Genomic DNA, 13,347 nt, shown 5'->3' on the forward strand with positions numbered 1-13,347 from the left:
ATCAATCATGTCAGAACCTTTTCTACCTTTATTTTGACATTTTAACCTATTAAATGAAGTGAAAAACAATAAGAATCATTTTTGGGGGGAAATAAAGAAAAATAAAAAATGTACAATAACCTGGTTGCGTAAATGTGCACACCCCTAAACTAATACCTAATTTTATCACAACATTCCATCTTTTTGGGAGAGTCAATCAGTTTGGCACATCTTGCCTTAGCAATATTTTGCCATTCTTCCTTGCAAAAGCATTCAAACTCTGTCAACTTGGCTGGGCATGTCCTGTACACAGCCCTCTTCTGGTCATCCCACAGATTTTTCATTGGATTTAGGTCTGATCATCATTTAGGTCAAATCATTCAGTAATGATCTAACTTAGCTTCATTTTTTTACATCAAAAAAACCTGCCATTTTACAGGGGTGTGTAGACTTTTTTTTATATCCATTGTACTGTAATACTATGTCGTCCTCCAATTGGTGGCGTTTACATCAGTGTAATAGCAGCTCTGATATTTTAATCTAAAATTATAGACATTATGCGTTCCAAGATCTGGATCTCATGACCGAAGAATTCTTTTCCGATGTTACCATTTTTGCCTGTGACAAAAAAATCATACAGTGTAAAGACAGCTTTAAGCACAAGACCAGTGGAGACTCTTCAACATGAGAGGCTTTTCAAGCAAAAGCTCGCTCTAATCTGTATCTGAAAAACCGTTCCACTGTGAGTAAAATTATGAATAAGTGTAGAGAAAACAGGGAGGGATTGAGGGAGAAGTAAGGGGGGGTGGGGACCTTGAAACACTGTAGATAAATGAAAGGTCACTGCCTGTAGCCCCGGTAAGCCTACAGTGCTTTATTTATTCATGGCTTGCTCTCTGCTAGGCTGATTAAGATTTAATACCTGCAAATCAGTTTCTCCACGCATGAGACCGAAGCCATACACCATCACTCTCCACATTACCGATCTCTAATTCTAATTTTGCTTGGAGGAATAACAGCAAGCATTCCCATTAACAGCACACAATCATTTCTCCAAATATCAGGATTTAAGCAACAATCCAGTCAAAAATGAAATTTGCACAGTGCTCCCCTTATTGCAAAAGTAGGAAATCAATCAAAGACATGTTTGGCATGTAAAGTTTTGGGGGGAAAAAAAACACCAGAGAACAAATTTCCATTCTTTAACTGTCCAGTCGTGCCTACAGTATCCTCAGATTTCTGTTCTTGGCTAACAGGAGTGGAACCCGATGTGCTCTTCTGTGCTGGTAACCGATCTGCTTCAAGATTCGATGTGTTGTGCATTCTGACATGTTTTTCTCCTCACCACAATTGTAAAGAGTGATTATTTGAGTTACCGTAGCCTTCCTGTCAGCCCGACCCAGTCTGGCCATTCTCCTCTGACATCTCTCATCAACAAAGCATTTCTGGCCGCAGAACTGTTGCACCATTCAGTGTAAACTGTAGAGACTGTTGTGTGTGAAATCCCAGGAGATCATCAGTTTCCAAAATACTCAAACCAGCCTGCCCAGCACCAACAACCATACCATAATAAAATCATTGAGATCACTTTTTTCCTCCATCCTGGTGTTTATTGTGAATCTTAACTGAAGCTTTTGACCTGTGTCTGCATGATTTTGTGCCTTGTGCTGCTGCCACATGATTGGCTGAATGGATAAGTGCATGAATGAGCAAGTGTAAAAGTGTTCATAATAAAGCGGCTAGTGAGTGTCGATAAATGAAGAATTCCAATTAAGCACTGTGCAAAATGCTAATCTAAATCATCACATACTTATCAACTGTAATATAAAACACAATTTAGCCCAAACCTCAGGCCACACCTCTACCACCTTTATCGTCCCTACACGATATTACACTGCCACAATAACCAGTGACATTTTATCTGATTATATTGTATAACCAGACCTGCTTACCTTTATGCATTTTATATAGGAGCTCTGCAATGGCGTATGCTAGTAGGAGCTATCGTTTAAAAAGAGCAGTCGTCTTTCCCCAAGAAAAATGGCAGATGGGCCAATCGACATTAACCTGGAATGATCTGCACAGGTGTTTTGAACTCCCTAATATTAACCGACACTTCCTGGAAATCTAGCATGCTCTTCCTCCCATCTCACATTCTCTTGACTGAACTTGCATGGATACACTCGCTTTCTGTCACTTCTGTCATTTAACCACAGGTTAAATGGACAATGCTTTGAGTCCATTAATGTGAAATAAAATCTATCAATGTATGTTAAATGGTCTGCACTTATATAGCACTTTTTTCCAAAGAGCTTTACACTGTGTCTCATTCACCAGTGGTAGCAGAGCTGCCATGAAAGGTGCTAACTTGCCATCAGGAGCAACTTGGGGTTCAGTGTCTTGCCCAAGGACACTTCAGTATGTGGAGTCATGTGGACCGGGAATCAAACCGCCAACCCTACAATTAGCGGACAACCCGCTCTACCACCTGAGCCACAGCCGCCCTTTATCTAACATTAGACAATGTATGGATGTAAAAATATTAAATAGGCCTTCAGTAAAGTTAAAATCTAACACTTTATGAATAATGTTAAAGTGATGAAAATTAGAAAATTATTAAATACGCTGGTTCTTTGGCACTCTATTGCGTCGGTCAATGCAGATGCAATAACAGTCAGCATCAGAACAGTCAGCCATATGGACATGTTATGTTTTTTTTAAATTTGTTTTGTTTTATTTATTTATTAATTTATTTTTACTGTTTACTGTGCATTACCGCAGAATCACTAAAAAATCCACCACCTGAGTTGTCACGATTGCGGCTGCCGGTAGAGAGTTCTGGACTACACGGCTGGTAATATTATTATGCTCTCCCCTACTCTAATTAAACATGAAAAAGTTTAGGCTATTAGATGATTAAAACATTAATAAAAAAAAAACATGAGCATGGAAAAATCAAAATCACCCTCCCCCTTCTGTAACTTTTCCTAAGATTAAAACTTGTGTGTCGTGACACCAAACCAAACCATGGACCATATTCAGAGCTCAGTTCACACTCACAGTGAGAATTTAATACCAAGATGTAACCATTGGCATTCAAAATTCTGATCTTGAACTTAAGCCCATTTTTCTTGTGTCATATCAGCTTTTTTGCATCGTGACAGCAAAATGTCCTCATCTGTAGTGTGATTTCCACTCTCCTCCCTCCTCTCACTCTTAACGCTGGCCTGATGAGTGAATCATATCCTCTCATAAGCATCACAGGCTTCCTCCTGATCTTTCCCTCCCCTTAGTCTTGCATTCATTTCGTAGCAATTTCCGGAATAAAAGACGCTATTGAATGGAGGCAATTACTTACTACAATTACATGATCGACCCTCAAACACTAAAAGTGGAGGGAGAAAAAGGAAAGGAGAGAGAGATAAAAGGAGAGTTCTAGGTGAGATGGAGAAATCCAGAGATACTTTGGAGCAAGAGGAAGGACTGATCGTTTTCTCACCATCACACCTACCAAATACATCCACCACCTTATCCATATGCATACACTTGCAACTGTATTTTCAGTTCCTCTACCACTGGCCCTATCTGCTATACACACATGCAAAAAATAAGTAAAAACTCAAAGCAATGAAGCATAAAGTATGCATAGAAAGAGGAAAATTTCCTTGCATGGCAGAAATAGCTTATCCAAAGGCTTTATAGAGGAGAGGTGCAACAATGAAATGCAAAGCACACCAATCCGAGTAGTAGTATTAACATAACTCAGTTTGGCATCTTCTGCTGCAATTTCAGACTTGCTTCACAGACTAATATATGTATTTTCGATCCCGGGATGGATTCTAAAGCTGCTTGTCTGATAACCACTGACCTCTTCCTTTACCATGCCACACAGGAGCTAAGTAATTCTCCTGATAGTAGTTCAGAGCATCAAGAATCATTACGTGTACTGTGCCATTATCCAAGCTGCATTCTGCAATCTATGTCCCATGTCATTATCCAATCTGGGAACTCCTTGTGTTATTCGAACTGCAATCCCCATGTTATTACTTGATCTGCAATCCCTGTGGTGTTACCCAAGCTGCATCAGTCAAGCCTCTATATGTACCTCATGTTAGTACCTCATGTGGTCACGATCTGCCACCCTTGTCTTTATCTGATCTGTGTGCCATGATGTTACTCATTTTGCGTTCTGTCTTGTTTCTTGATCTGCATCCTGTATTGTCTTTATCCCCCATGTTGTTACCCGATATGTGCCTCGTGTTGTTACCCAATTTGCAACTCCCATGTCTGCACCCCCATGTTATCACAGTCTGCACCCCCATGTTATCACCTGATCTGCCACCCTCTTGTTGGTACTCACTCTGTGCACTTGTTAGCCTCAGACACCCACAGTTTATGGAGCGTTTGATAGCTTTTGTACAAACTTCAGAATATTACAGATCTTCTGTGCACTGGTTTTCAGAAAAAAAAGAAGAAAAAAACCGCTTCAACAAAAAATATGTTTCAGAGTATGATATAGTCACTGGGCTATATCATATCTATATTACCACTATTAAATTGATGGATTTTTTGTGTGTTAAGCACATAGTACTGAGTCAAAGATGTAATCTTGTGCTTTTGCAGATAGGCTATAGGTCATTATGGGCCATTAATAAACTTGAGATTCCTGTACTGTTACCCTATTTGCATGTCCTGTGCCATTACCCATCCCATGCCCCCTGTGTTGTTACCCAATTTGCATGTCCTGTGTCATTACCCATTCTACACTCCCTGTGTCATTACTCAATCTACACCCCTTGTGCCATTAGCCAATCTAAATCCTGTGTCATTACCCAGTTTGCACCCCATTTTGTACCCAATCTGTCCCCCTGTGTCATTAACTGATCTGTGACTCCTGTCTCATTACCTGATCTGTGACTCCTACCCAATACCCAAATTAAAGGCATCTTGGTGCTTCAATTCTCTTGATGCTTGGTTCAAAACTTAATGCTTTATGATAAGAACATCATAAACAAACTTGAACAAAGTTAGCCAGCTAAACATGTCCATTATAGACAACTCCTTCCATCCATCCATCCATCCACCCATCTTCTATCGCTTACTCCTTCATTCGGGTCGCGGGGGAACCTGGAGCCAATCCCAGGGAGCATCGGGCACAAGGCAGGGTACACCCTGGACAGGGTGCCAGTCCATCGCAGGGTATAGACAACTCCTCAGTAAAAAAAAAAAATGACCTAGCTATAGAGCATTATTTTAGTTAGTTCACCAATATAAAGTGATATTTAGCTACTTACTGTAGCTGAGATGAAATGGGCATTGCAAAAGTGGAGATCCTCTGAACAATTATCTATCCTAACTTCTTGTAAACATAACCGGCTTCTGTTGGCTTGGAAAGGAGTCTGATTTGATAGGATGTGGTAAAAATGAATGTGCATGGCTGACAAGCAAATGTCTTTACTCACATGTCTCTTGTTTTGTTTTTAAATTTGCAATATATGCCACAATAATGACTCTAATATATATATATATATATATATATATATATATATATATATATATATATATATATATATATATATATATATATCAGTGATGTTTTTCATTAAGTTGTAGTTTTAATTAGTTTATATTTAAAAGCATATACTAAAAAATAAATCATATAAATTATGCCATTTTTTCAGGCCAGTGTGTCCTCAATTTCCTTGGTTTCAGATTTTGGTTATTTTTATGCATGTCTAGTAAATATCTAACCTCCTTAATGTCCTTGACTGAAAAGGAAGTTAAAGATGGATATTGTCTGAAAAGCAGACAATCGTGATCCTGTCCAAGTGCATTAAAAAATATCCTCTAAACATTTTCATACCACACCCTGCAATCATTCACCCAGTTTTGTGCAAGTTCTGCCTTTTTTTTTTTGGCAAGTACGCAAAGCTGCCAGACCAGGATGGGTAAAAAATTATGAATATAAGATGTTTCAAATGGTTAAGGGCCAAAGTGCAGGAAATGCAATAAGAATCAAGTCCTATAATTCAATTTTGTGTTCTCTGCCAAATGATGATTAATAATTCAAATTCACCCAGACTCCCAAATCTCTAGCATTAAGAATTCCTTCTGCACATTTAATGCACACAAGCATCAGGAGAATTTCCTCTGCCCCACCTTTCTGAGTTATCAGTATGCGACTAGGTAATGTGGAGGCAATTGGAGTGCAACACAATGCCCTGCGATACCTTGCAGTGTTATTGCGTCAACTTCACACAAATCACAGAACATATATTAACATTGGAGAGATAGTCGATGAAAACTTATTTAAGCAGTATTTTTTTAAGGGAGTGCATTCTGTTTTTCCGGTCGGGTTCATCTCTAAATGCAACTTTTACCTCTTTACATTTCATGCAACTTTATTATGTCTATACTGTATTGATGAATCTTATAGACCTAAATGAAATCCTAAATGAGTCTTCTTATCAAAGATAGGTCAAAACCATAAGCCCGCTATAGCACTGCTGGAGCAGGCTATAGTGTTGAGTGTTTGGGCTCTATGGTTCTGATGTTGTTCTAAGTACCTGTTGTTTTCCACCATGTGTTGTTCTTTAAATTGCTCCTTTGTTCTCCTGGTCCTGACATGTGAGTCAATTCTTATCTGGTGAGGGGGGACTGAAAAATAAAATCTATTTTTTTCCTCTCCTTAATTGACAAAAAGGTCTTAAAATGCTCTATCATGGTCAATACAGAGAGACTGAAAGAGAGAGAGAGAGAGCTGGCATCAGAGATAGCCACATAAAGCCTGAGGTCATCTCAGCAGGTGAACAAATTATCCGCAAACAAATAACACAAAACAGCCGACTGCCCACAGCAGCACAATAATGAATATGTGTACCATGTAATTCAAAGGCTTTTTTCACAGGACAAATGAACACATGAAGACGGTGAGGTACACAATAGGCGATGACTCCCATGATCCCTCACTGCTAAAATTCCCAGAGATTTGTAAAACACGGTCAATTGTGACAGCAACACAGCACACGTGAGACACGTCTAACTGAGACACGGACAACGTACTTTGATATGTGCACAAAAAACATATATGGATTGACAGACCTGCACAGCAAAGGATATGTCTATGTAATCTGATCAAAATTTAATTACAGCCAATTCCGAGCACTACCTGAGTCATGCATGATAATAACGATCCGGGAGGGAGCAAATGCTACATTCACACCGGCAGCAATTTTTTTTAACCTTGCATTGCTCGAATTGCTTTATGTCGATCATTAGTTGATAGTGGGCATGTCCTATCTTTAGTTTACAGCTGGTTTTACTGGTAGGGCTAGGTTGGTGTGAAATCCACACAAATAATGATATCCTCACAAGCTGGCAACAGAACATATACTAAACCCCTGACTTGTTAACAAATCAGATGTCTTCCAGCTAAAAATAACAATTCTGGAGAGAAATATTTGTGTATAAATTGCATTCATGCAATGCATCATTGTCTGCTTTTTGATATGCCTAAGTACAGGGTGTCCCAAAGTCGCCATACATAGGAGATTATGATTGCTAGCACCAAGTCGGTTGTGCCTTCGTCAGTGAATGTTTGTGGACGTCCACTTCTCGGTTGTCTTTTTGAACACTTCCAGTCTTTTTGAATTTGTAAATAAATTTGGCAACAGTGTCGTGTGTGAGGTGCTTGCCATGTTTCCTGTTAAAGTCCATCACAACCTTGCGACAGCTTCCTGATCCAGTCACGAGAATGATTTCAATATGTTCTTCTTTAGTCAAAGGCATTCCTAAAGACAATATGTATGGAGACTTTTGAGACCCCCTGTAGAATGGCAAAAAATAACATCCCTGATTTATTTTGATTATATCAAACACTTCAAGCTTTACCAATTGTCTTTGGAGCTTCAAGTAGAGATGAATACGTGGAACTAAAAACCAGGGAGATTATTTCTCAGAGGGGGAAAATCATACCACTGCCCATCAATTCCACTGGTAGTCACCACATTCCACATTCAAATTTCACCATGATTCTTGCATAAAGTTAAACACTGTGCAAAGTTTTCACTTTGCTTGCCCACTTTGTGTTGATAATGGCGACTCCACCCCCTTTTGCTGGAAATCTCCAGCTCTCATTGAAAGCAAATTATATATAGCCATTTTTTAACGTCGCTGCTGGTGTGAATGCAGGGTTACAAATGCTTCCTTCAAGACATGTAAAGCCATCCAGTGCAACTTTTCAAAACATCATAGGGCATCTGAACATGTCTGAACAGAGCTAACTGCTTTACTATGTATATGTGAGCTAACAGACATATGACATTGGCTAGCATCAATCCGATCAACAGGGAAAACTCCCGGCCTTGGATGGCTGTGGGGTCATTGGGTTTCAGGTTGTTTATTTCACAATGATGGGGAGAAATCTTAGACAGTTGCACCACTCAGAGAGGCCTGAATGTGTCATTTTGTCTAGATAAGATGAGACCCATACTGTGCAGAATGACAGTGGTTCCCCTCTCCCCGCAGACACCGTGGTAAATCCATTTGCATTATGACCAGTCCTTGACTGAATACTGATTATGAGTCTCTCAGCTCTGGTTCTACTCTTTGCAAATTACATGCACTTTTCAGGCAAGTTCGGACACCCTTTGGTACATTGCCATGGTAACAACACAGCTGCACGGCTATTTCAGGTGCCTCGTATTACCATATCAATGCTCACTGAGACCTTTTCATGAGCTAACTTGAGGTTAAGAGACTAATTCCATTTCTTTCTCCAATCAGTATTCCATTAAAGAAGCCAGCCCTGGGGCAATCAAGCACAGAGGTGAGAGAGTTAAGCGCTTACCTGGGTGAGATGTCACACCCCTGCTGCATGAAAGCTCCCAGGGAGAACCAGAGACTGTTGAAGATGCCGAACTCGTTGGGGGGCTGGTCACTGGGCAGACCATCGGTGCCCTCCTCGGGCTCCTCGGTATGCCACTCATACGGGCTGAAGCGGCTGACCAGGAAGAGCACCACGCTCACGCCAATGTAGGCGAACACGATGCACATCCAGATCTCGTAGGCCAGTGGGTCCAGGAAGGAGAATACACCTGGCTTGGACTTCTGTGGTTTTTTGATCATGATGGAGATGCCCAAGCTCATGAAGGGCTTAGAGAAGTCAATGACCTCCTCCCGGACCAAGGTAATAGTCAATGGGGCCACAGCGATTTCCGCTTTCTGAAACATGCAGGTACATTCATTAAGACACTGTTAGAGGAAGAGATAAGTACAAGATGTGTTGCTTGGCAGCCAATATAGGAACAGATTAACAGGGAGATAATTAATGTCCATTTTTGGCCTTGATTTATATCAGCTTGAGAAATCAACCTGCTTTAAAATTGTATCAAACTGCAGAAGCTGAACCATCCAAAGCCTCTTGTACACTACCTCTGTAATGTCCAGTACATTACAGCAATGATGGTTCACAAACACTTTTTCTACACTTAAATAGTAGCCAGTTAGGCAACTGACTAATCCACCACAAGGTCTATCAGCCAGTAACAGGATGAAAAACTGTATACAACCCATTTATGGCAAAGGCTTTAGGTTGGTTTGCAAATTTTATTTGGTTTACATGACAATGCTTCCTGTAAATGACAATAGCCTTTAATAAATTGTTTTAGTACATGCTTGAAATCAGTCATTACAGTTGTTTTATTCTCTATGTTCTCAATATTTTTGCAGCAAAATGTATTTCAAAATGGTTTGATGGTCATTTATACACTACTATCATTACTTTGAATATCTAAGGAATCAAACATTTGGGTATGTGGTGTTATAGAAAAATAATCAATGATGTGGTGCTGTGATGTGGTCCAATGCGGAGTGGAGTTACTGTTACCACCTTGAAGTCAATTATTTTCATATATTGTTTTATTCCTCTTATACAGTATAATTTGATAACAGCAATTTGATAACAATTACTTTTTTTATTATTTTTATTTTTATTATTGCCCATAATATCAAATTAACATCAACAGTATCACCTAGCATAACAAAGAGCTCTTCAAAACACAGGGTGTTCAAAACCTAAAAGAAAGGAAAAAGTAAAATAAATAAATAAATAAGAGTAAGATAAGATGGGGGGTGTATGGTGGCTTCGTGGTTAGCACGTTTGCCTCACACCTCCAGGGTCCGGGGTTCGAGTCCCACCGTGGCCCTGTGTGTGCAGAGTTTGCATGTTCTCCCCGTGCTGCGGGGTTTTCCTCCGGGTACTCCGGTTTCCTCCCCCAGTCCAAAGACATGCATAGTAGGCTGATTGGTGTGTCTAAAGTGTCCGTAATGTATGAATGTGTGTGTGATTGTGTGCCCTGCGATGGACTGGCACCCTGTCCAGGGTGTACCCCGCCTTGTGCCCGATGCTCCCTGGGATAGGCTCCAGGTTCCCCGTGACCCTGAAAAGGAGTAAGCGGTAGAAAAAGGATGGATGGATGGAAGATAAGATGGATAAAAGACGAGTCATGGTGATTTTGAGCATTCTTTACATATGGAGTTAAAACGAGGTTGAGAGCAGTCCAGTGTACATGTTAAGGGACTTTGTTTATGTAGTCCCAGAGGGGAGACCATATCGATCAGAATTTGTCAGATTCTTGATGTTTGTCATAGGTGAGCTTTTCAAGTGGTAACCATGTAGCAATCTGTGACATCCACATTTTGAGAGATGAAGCCTGTGATGCAGACCAAAGTAACAAAATGCATTTTATGGCTAGATGAACCAGAACAATGAATAACTGCTTTGCATCTTTTTTAAACAAAATGTTCACATTAAGATTCAAGAGATACAAGGCTGGGTGTTATGTAATGTTAAGGGGAAATCAGGATTAAAAGAAAGTGTAATAAGGCAAGGAGAGAAAGGTGGGTATTTTAAGGCCAGGACAGTGTTAAATATCGTATAAGGTTCTGAGATGCCCTTTAACTTTGTAAAGCACTTAACAAATGGTAGTAATCTAATTGGTAGCGGAGAACAAATCGCTGCTCATTTGCCGATCGCCTGACCCACCGTCTGTTTTGGGACCATGTTCATTGCCCATCGACTTAGATTTATCTGCCTGTCTCTTTTTAATAAAAAGCTGAAACTGCACTTGCATCTGTCTGATTATTCATTACATGACAGAATAGTTCGCCTTCAACATGGATGCAGCAAGAGAGCAAAGGGAGCATCACGCCAGGATCTTTATGCCGGCGTTTGATTCCATGTGATTTCCCCAGTGGCTTTACGTGGATGCTCCGGCTCCCTTCAAGGGCTTCGAAAACCCTCTGATGGGATTTTTCCTCCAGTGCCAATTCTGTTTTGAGAGCCTGGTGAACCCCAAGCCCAAGGAGACGAAGTGGCCACATGCAACTTCGGTCTAGGGAGTGTAGCGGAGTTCATCTGCAACATGAGGGTGATCTATGGGAAGGCAGACTTTAAATTTAATTTAGAGAATGTTTTGAGGAGGGCCATCCTGACAGACGAATCTGCGAGGCCATTCAACACCTACTACCAGGAGGTCAACATGGCGACCTCATCTCCAAAGCTCCAGCCTGAGACCCATGAGGTAGTCTTCCCTGCAGAGCTCCGGCCGGAGGTAACATGGTGACCTCAACCCAGGAGCTCCAGCCTGAGACCCGCGCGGAGATCCCTCCTGCAGAGATCTAGCCTGAGGTCAACATGGCAACCTCTTCTCCAGAGCCCCAGAGTGAGATGGATGAAGTGGTCTATCCAGCCATGATCCTGATAGAGGTCAACGAAGTGACCTCCCAGGTTCAGTTCCAGTTAGAGGTTGACAGCACAGCCTACCAAGTCCTGTTCATGCCAGAGGCCGAGGAGATAGCTTACCAAGTCATGCTCATGCTTGAGGCTGACAAGGCAACCTACCAAGCCATGTTTTTGCCAGAGGCTGATGAGGCGGCGTCCCAAGCCATGTTCCTGTCTGAGGTCAACAAGGCGGTTTCCCAAGCCATGTTCGAGCCAGAGGCCGACGAGGCAGACCATCAAGCCATGTTCGAGTCAGAGGCCGATGAGGAGGCCCACCTAGACATGTTCCAGCCAGAGGCCAACGAGACGGCCCACCAAGCCATGTTCCAGTCAGAGGCCGATGAGGAGGCCCACCTAGACATGTTCCAGGCAGAGGCAGACAAGATGGCCCACCTAGACATGTTCTAGCCAGAGGCCAATGAGACAGCCCACCAAGCCAGACTCCTTTCATAAATATTAAATAAACTTCTCCTTACAGAAAGCTTCAAAATATGGTTAAATAACCACACTCTTCACTTAGTTTATTGTGAGTCTTAGTTTATGTTGACCATTTGCCAAGTGTGCAAGTTGTTACTCCAAAAATAATACCATATTGAATATATGAGTGCATTAATGTAAAGCTGTGATTTGCCTTGCAGCTGTAACAGTTTCAACCTGTTGGACTGATAAAATATATTGTTAGAGAATAATCCCCACTTTTTCAACTCCTTTTGCAATTTCTCTAACTGGACAAGGCTTTGCAAGTTAATGGTGGAAAAACTACAGAGCTAAGCTGAGGGTTTAATTCTGAGCAAGCAACATGACCCAATCAATTCAGAGAAATATGCTTATAGCAAAAGACAGAAAAATGGTTGAAACTATGGTCTGGGAGCAAAGCAGACCTTCACTGGAAATCCACAAACCTGATTAATGACTATGACTTAGCAACACCCTCAACACTGCCCAGGTTGTGCACAGCTCAAAACTAATCCAAAAAAGAAATTAATGCTTATCAATATTGGCTAACACCCACTTTCTGAAAATGAAAAAGAAACCCTTTCAAGGGATATGCTGTATATGCTCAACAAAAATCAGCCATGTGACAAGACTTGCCATAGCATGGCGTTAATATACGTCAGCTTGCTAAAGGTTGTTTTTCAGAGGTGGAAGGATTGTCACGCACTTGCACTGTGAGCTTGGCCACAACTTATGGTTTAGGAAGAAAAGTGCTGACACTTCCTGCCTCAAATCCGCACCATGTCTCTGCCAAAGCCTCTGTAGATAAAGTAAGCATATTATTTTTCATAAGAAGAATGTTACTGAACAGACTGGTGCCTTTTGTGGCAAATTACATGAAGACTGACTGCCCTTGAACTGAATATTTTAGCCTAAAGTACAAACCTGCAATTTTTGCAGCATATGGAAATAGACCTAAACCTCCTGAACTCCCACTCAGAGCCTTAAGGATTCCATTCAGCACATCATGAATCTCATGAAATTTAACTAGCTGTTACAACAGAGGAAATCTAACATAACTTTCCTCCATATGTTAGCAACAAGTTTTTTAAACAATGTTTGTTTATGGCCCACACTGGTAGAGTGATAAT

The 13,347-nt window shown here is 40.9% G+C and overlaps 1 protein-coding gene across 4 annotated transcripts in view; it reads right to left on the minus strand.

The window, feature by feature from the left end:
• gria4b (glutamate receptor, ionotropic, AMPA 4b) overlaps window positions 1-13,347 on the minus strand; it is a 114,469-nt gene that overhangs the window by 21,061 nt on the left and 80,061 nt on the right. For all 4 annotated transcript variants that reach the window (XM_053649655.1, XM_053649657.1, XM_053649659.1 and 1 more), the window contains exon 11: window positions 8,828-9,201. In XM_053649655.1, the coding sequence (XP_053505630.1) occupies window positions 8,828-9,201 (374 nt within the window). The remainder of the gene's footprint in view (window positions 1-8,827; window positions 9,202-13,347) is intronic.

The sequence above is a fragment of the Ictalurus furcatus genome, chromosome 18 (assembly GCF_023375685.1).
Source record: "Ictalurus furcatus strain D&B chromosome 18, Billie_1.0, whole genome shotgun sequence".
NCBI lineage: Eukaryota > Metazoa > Chordata > Actinopteri > Siluriformes > Ictaluridae > Ictalurus > Ictalurus furcatus.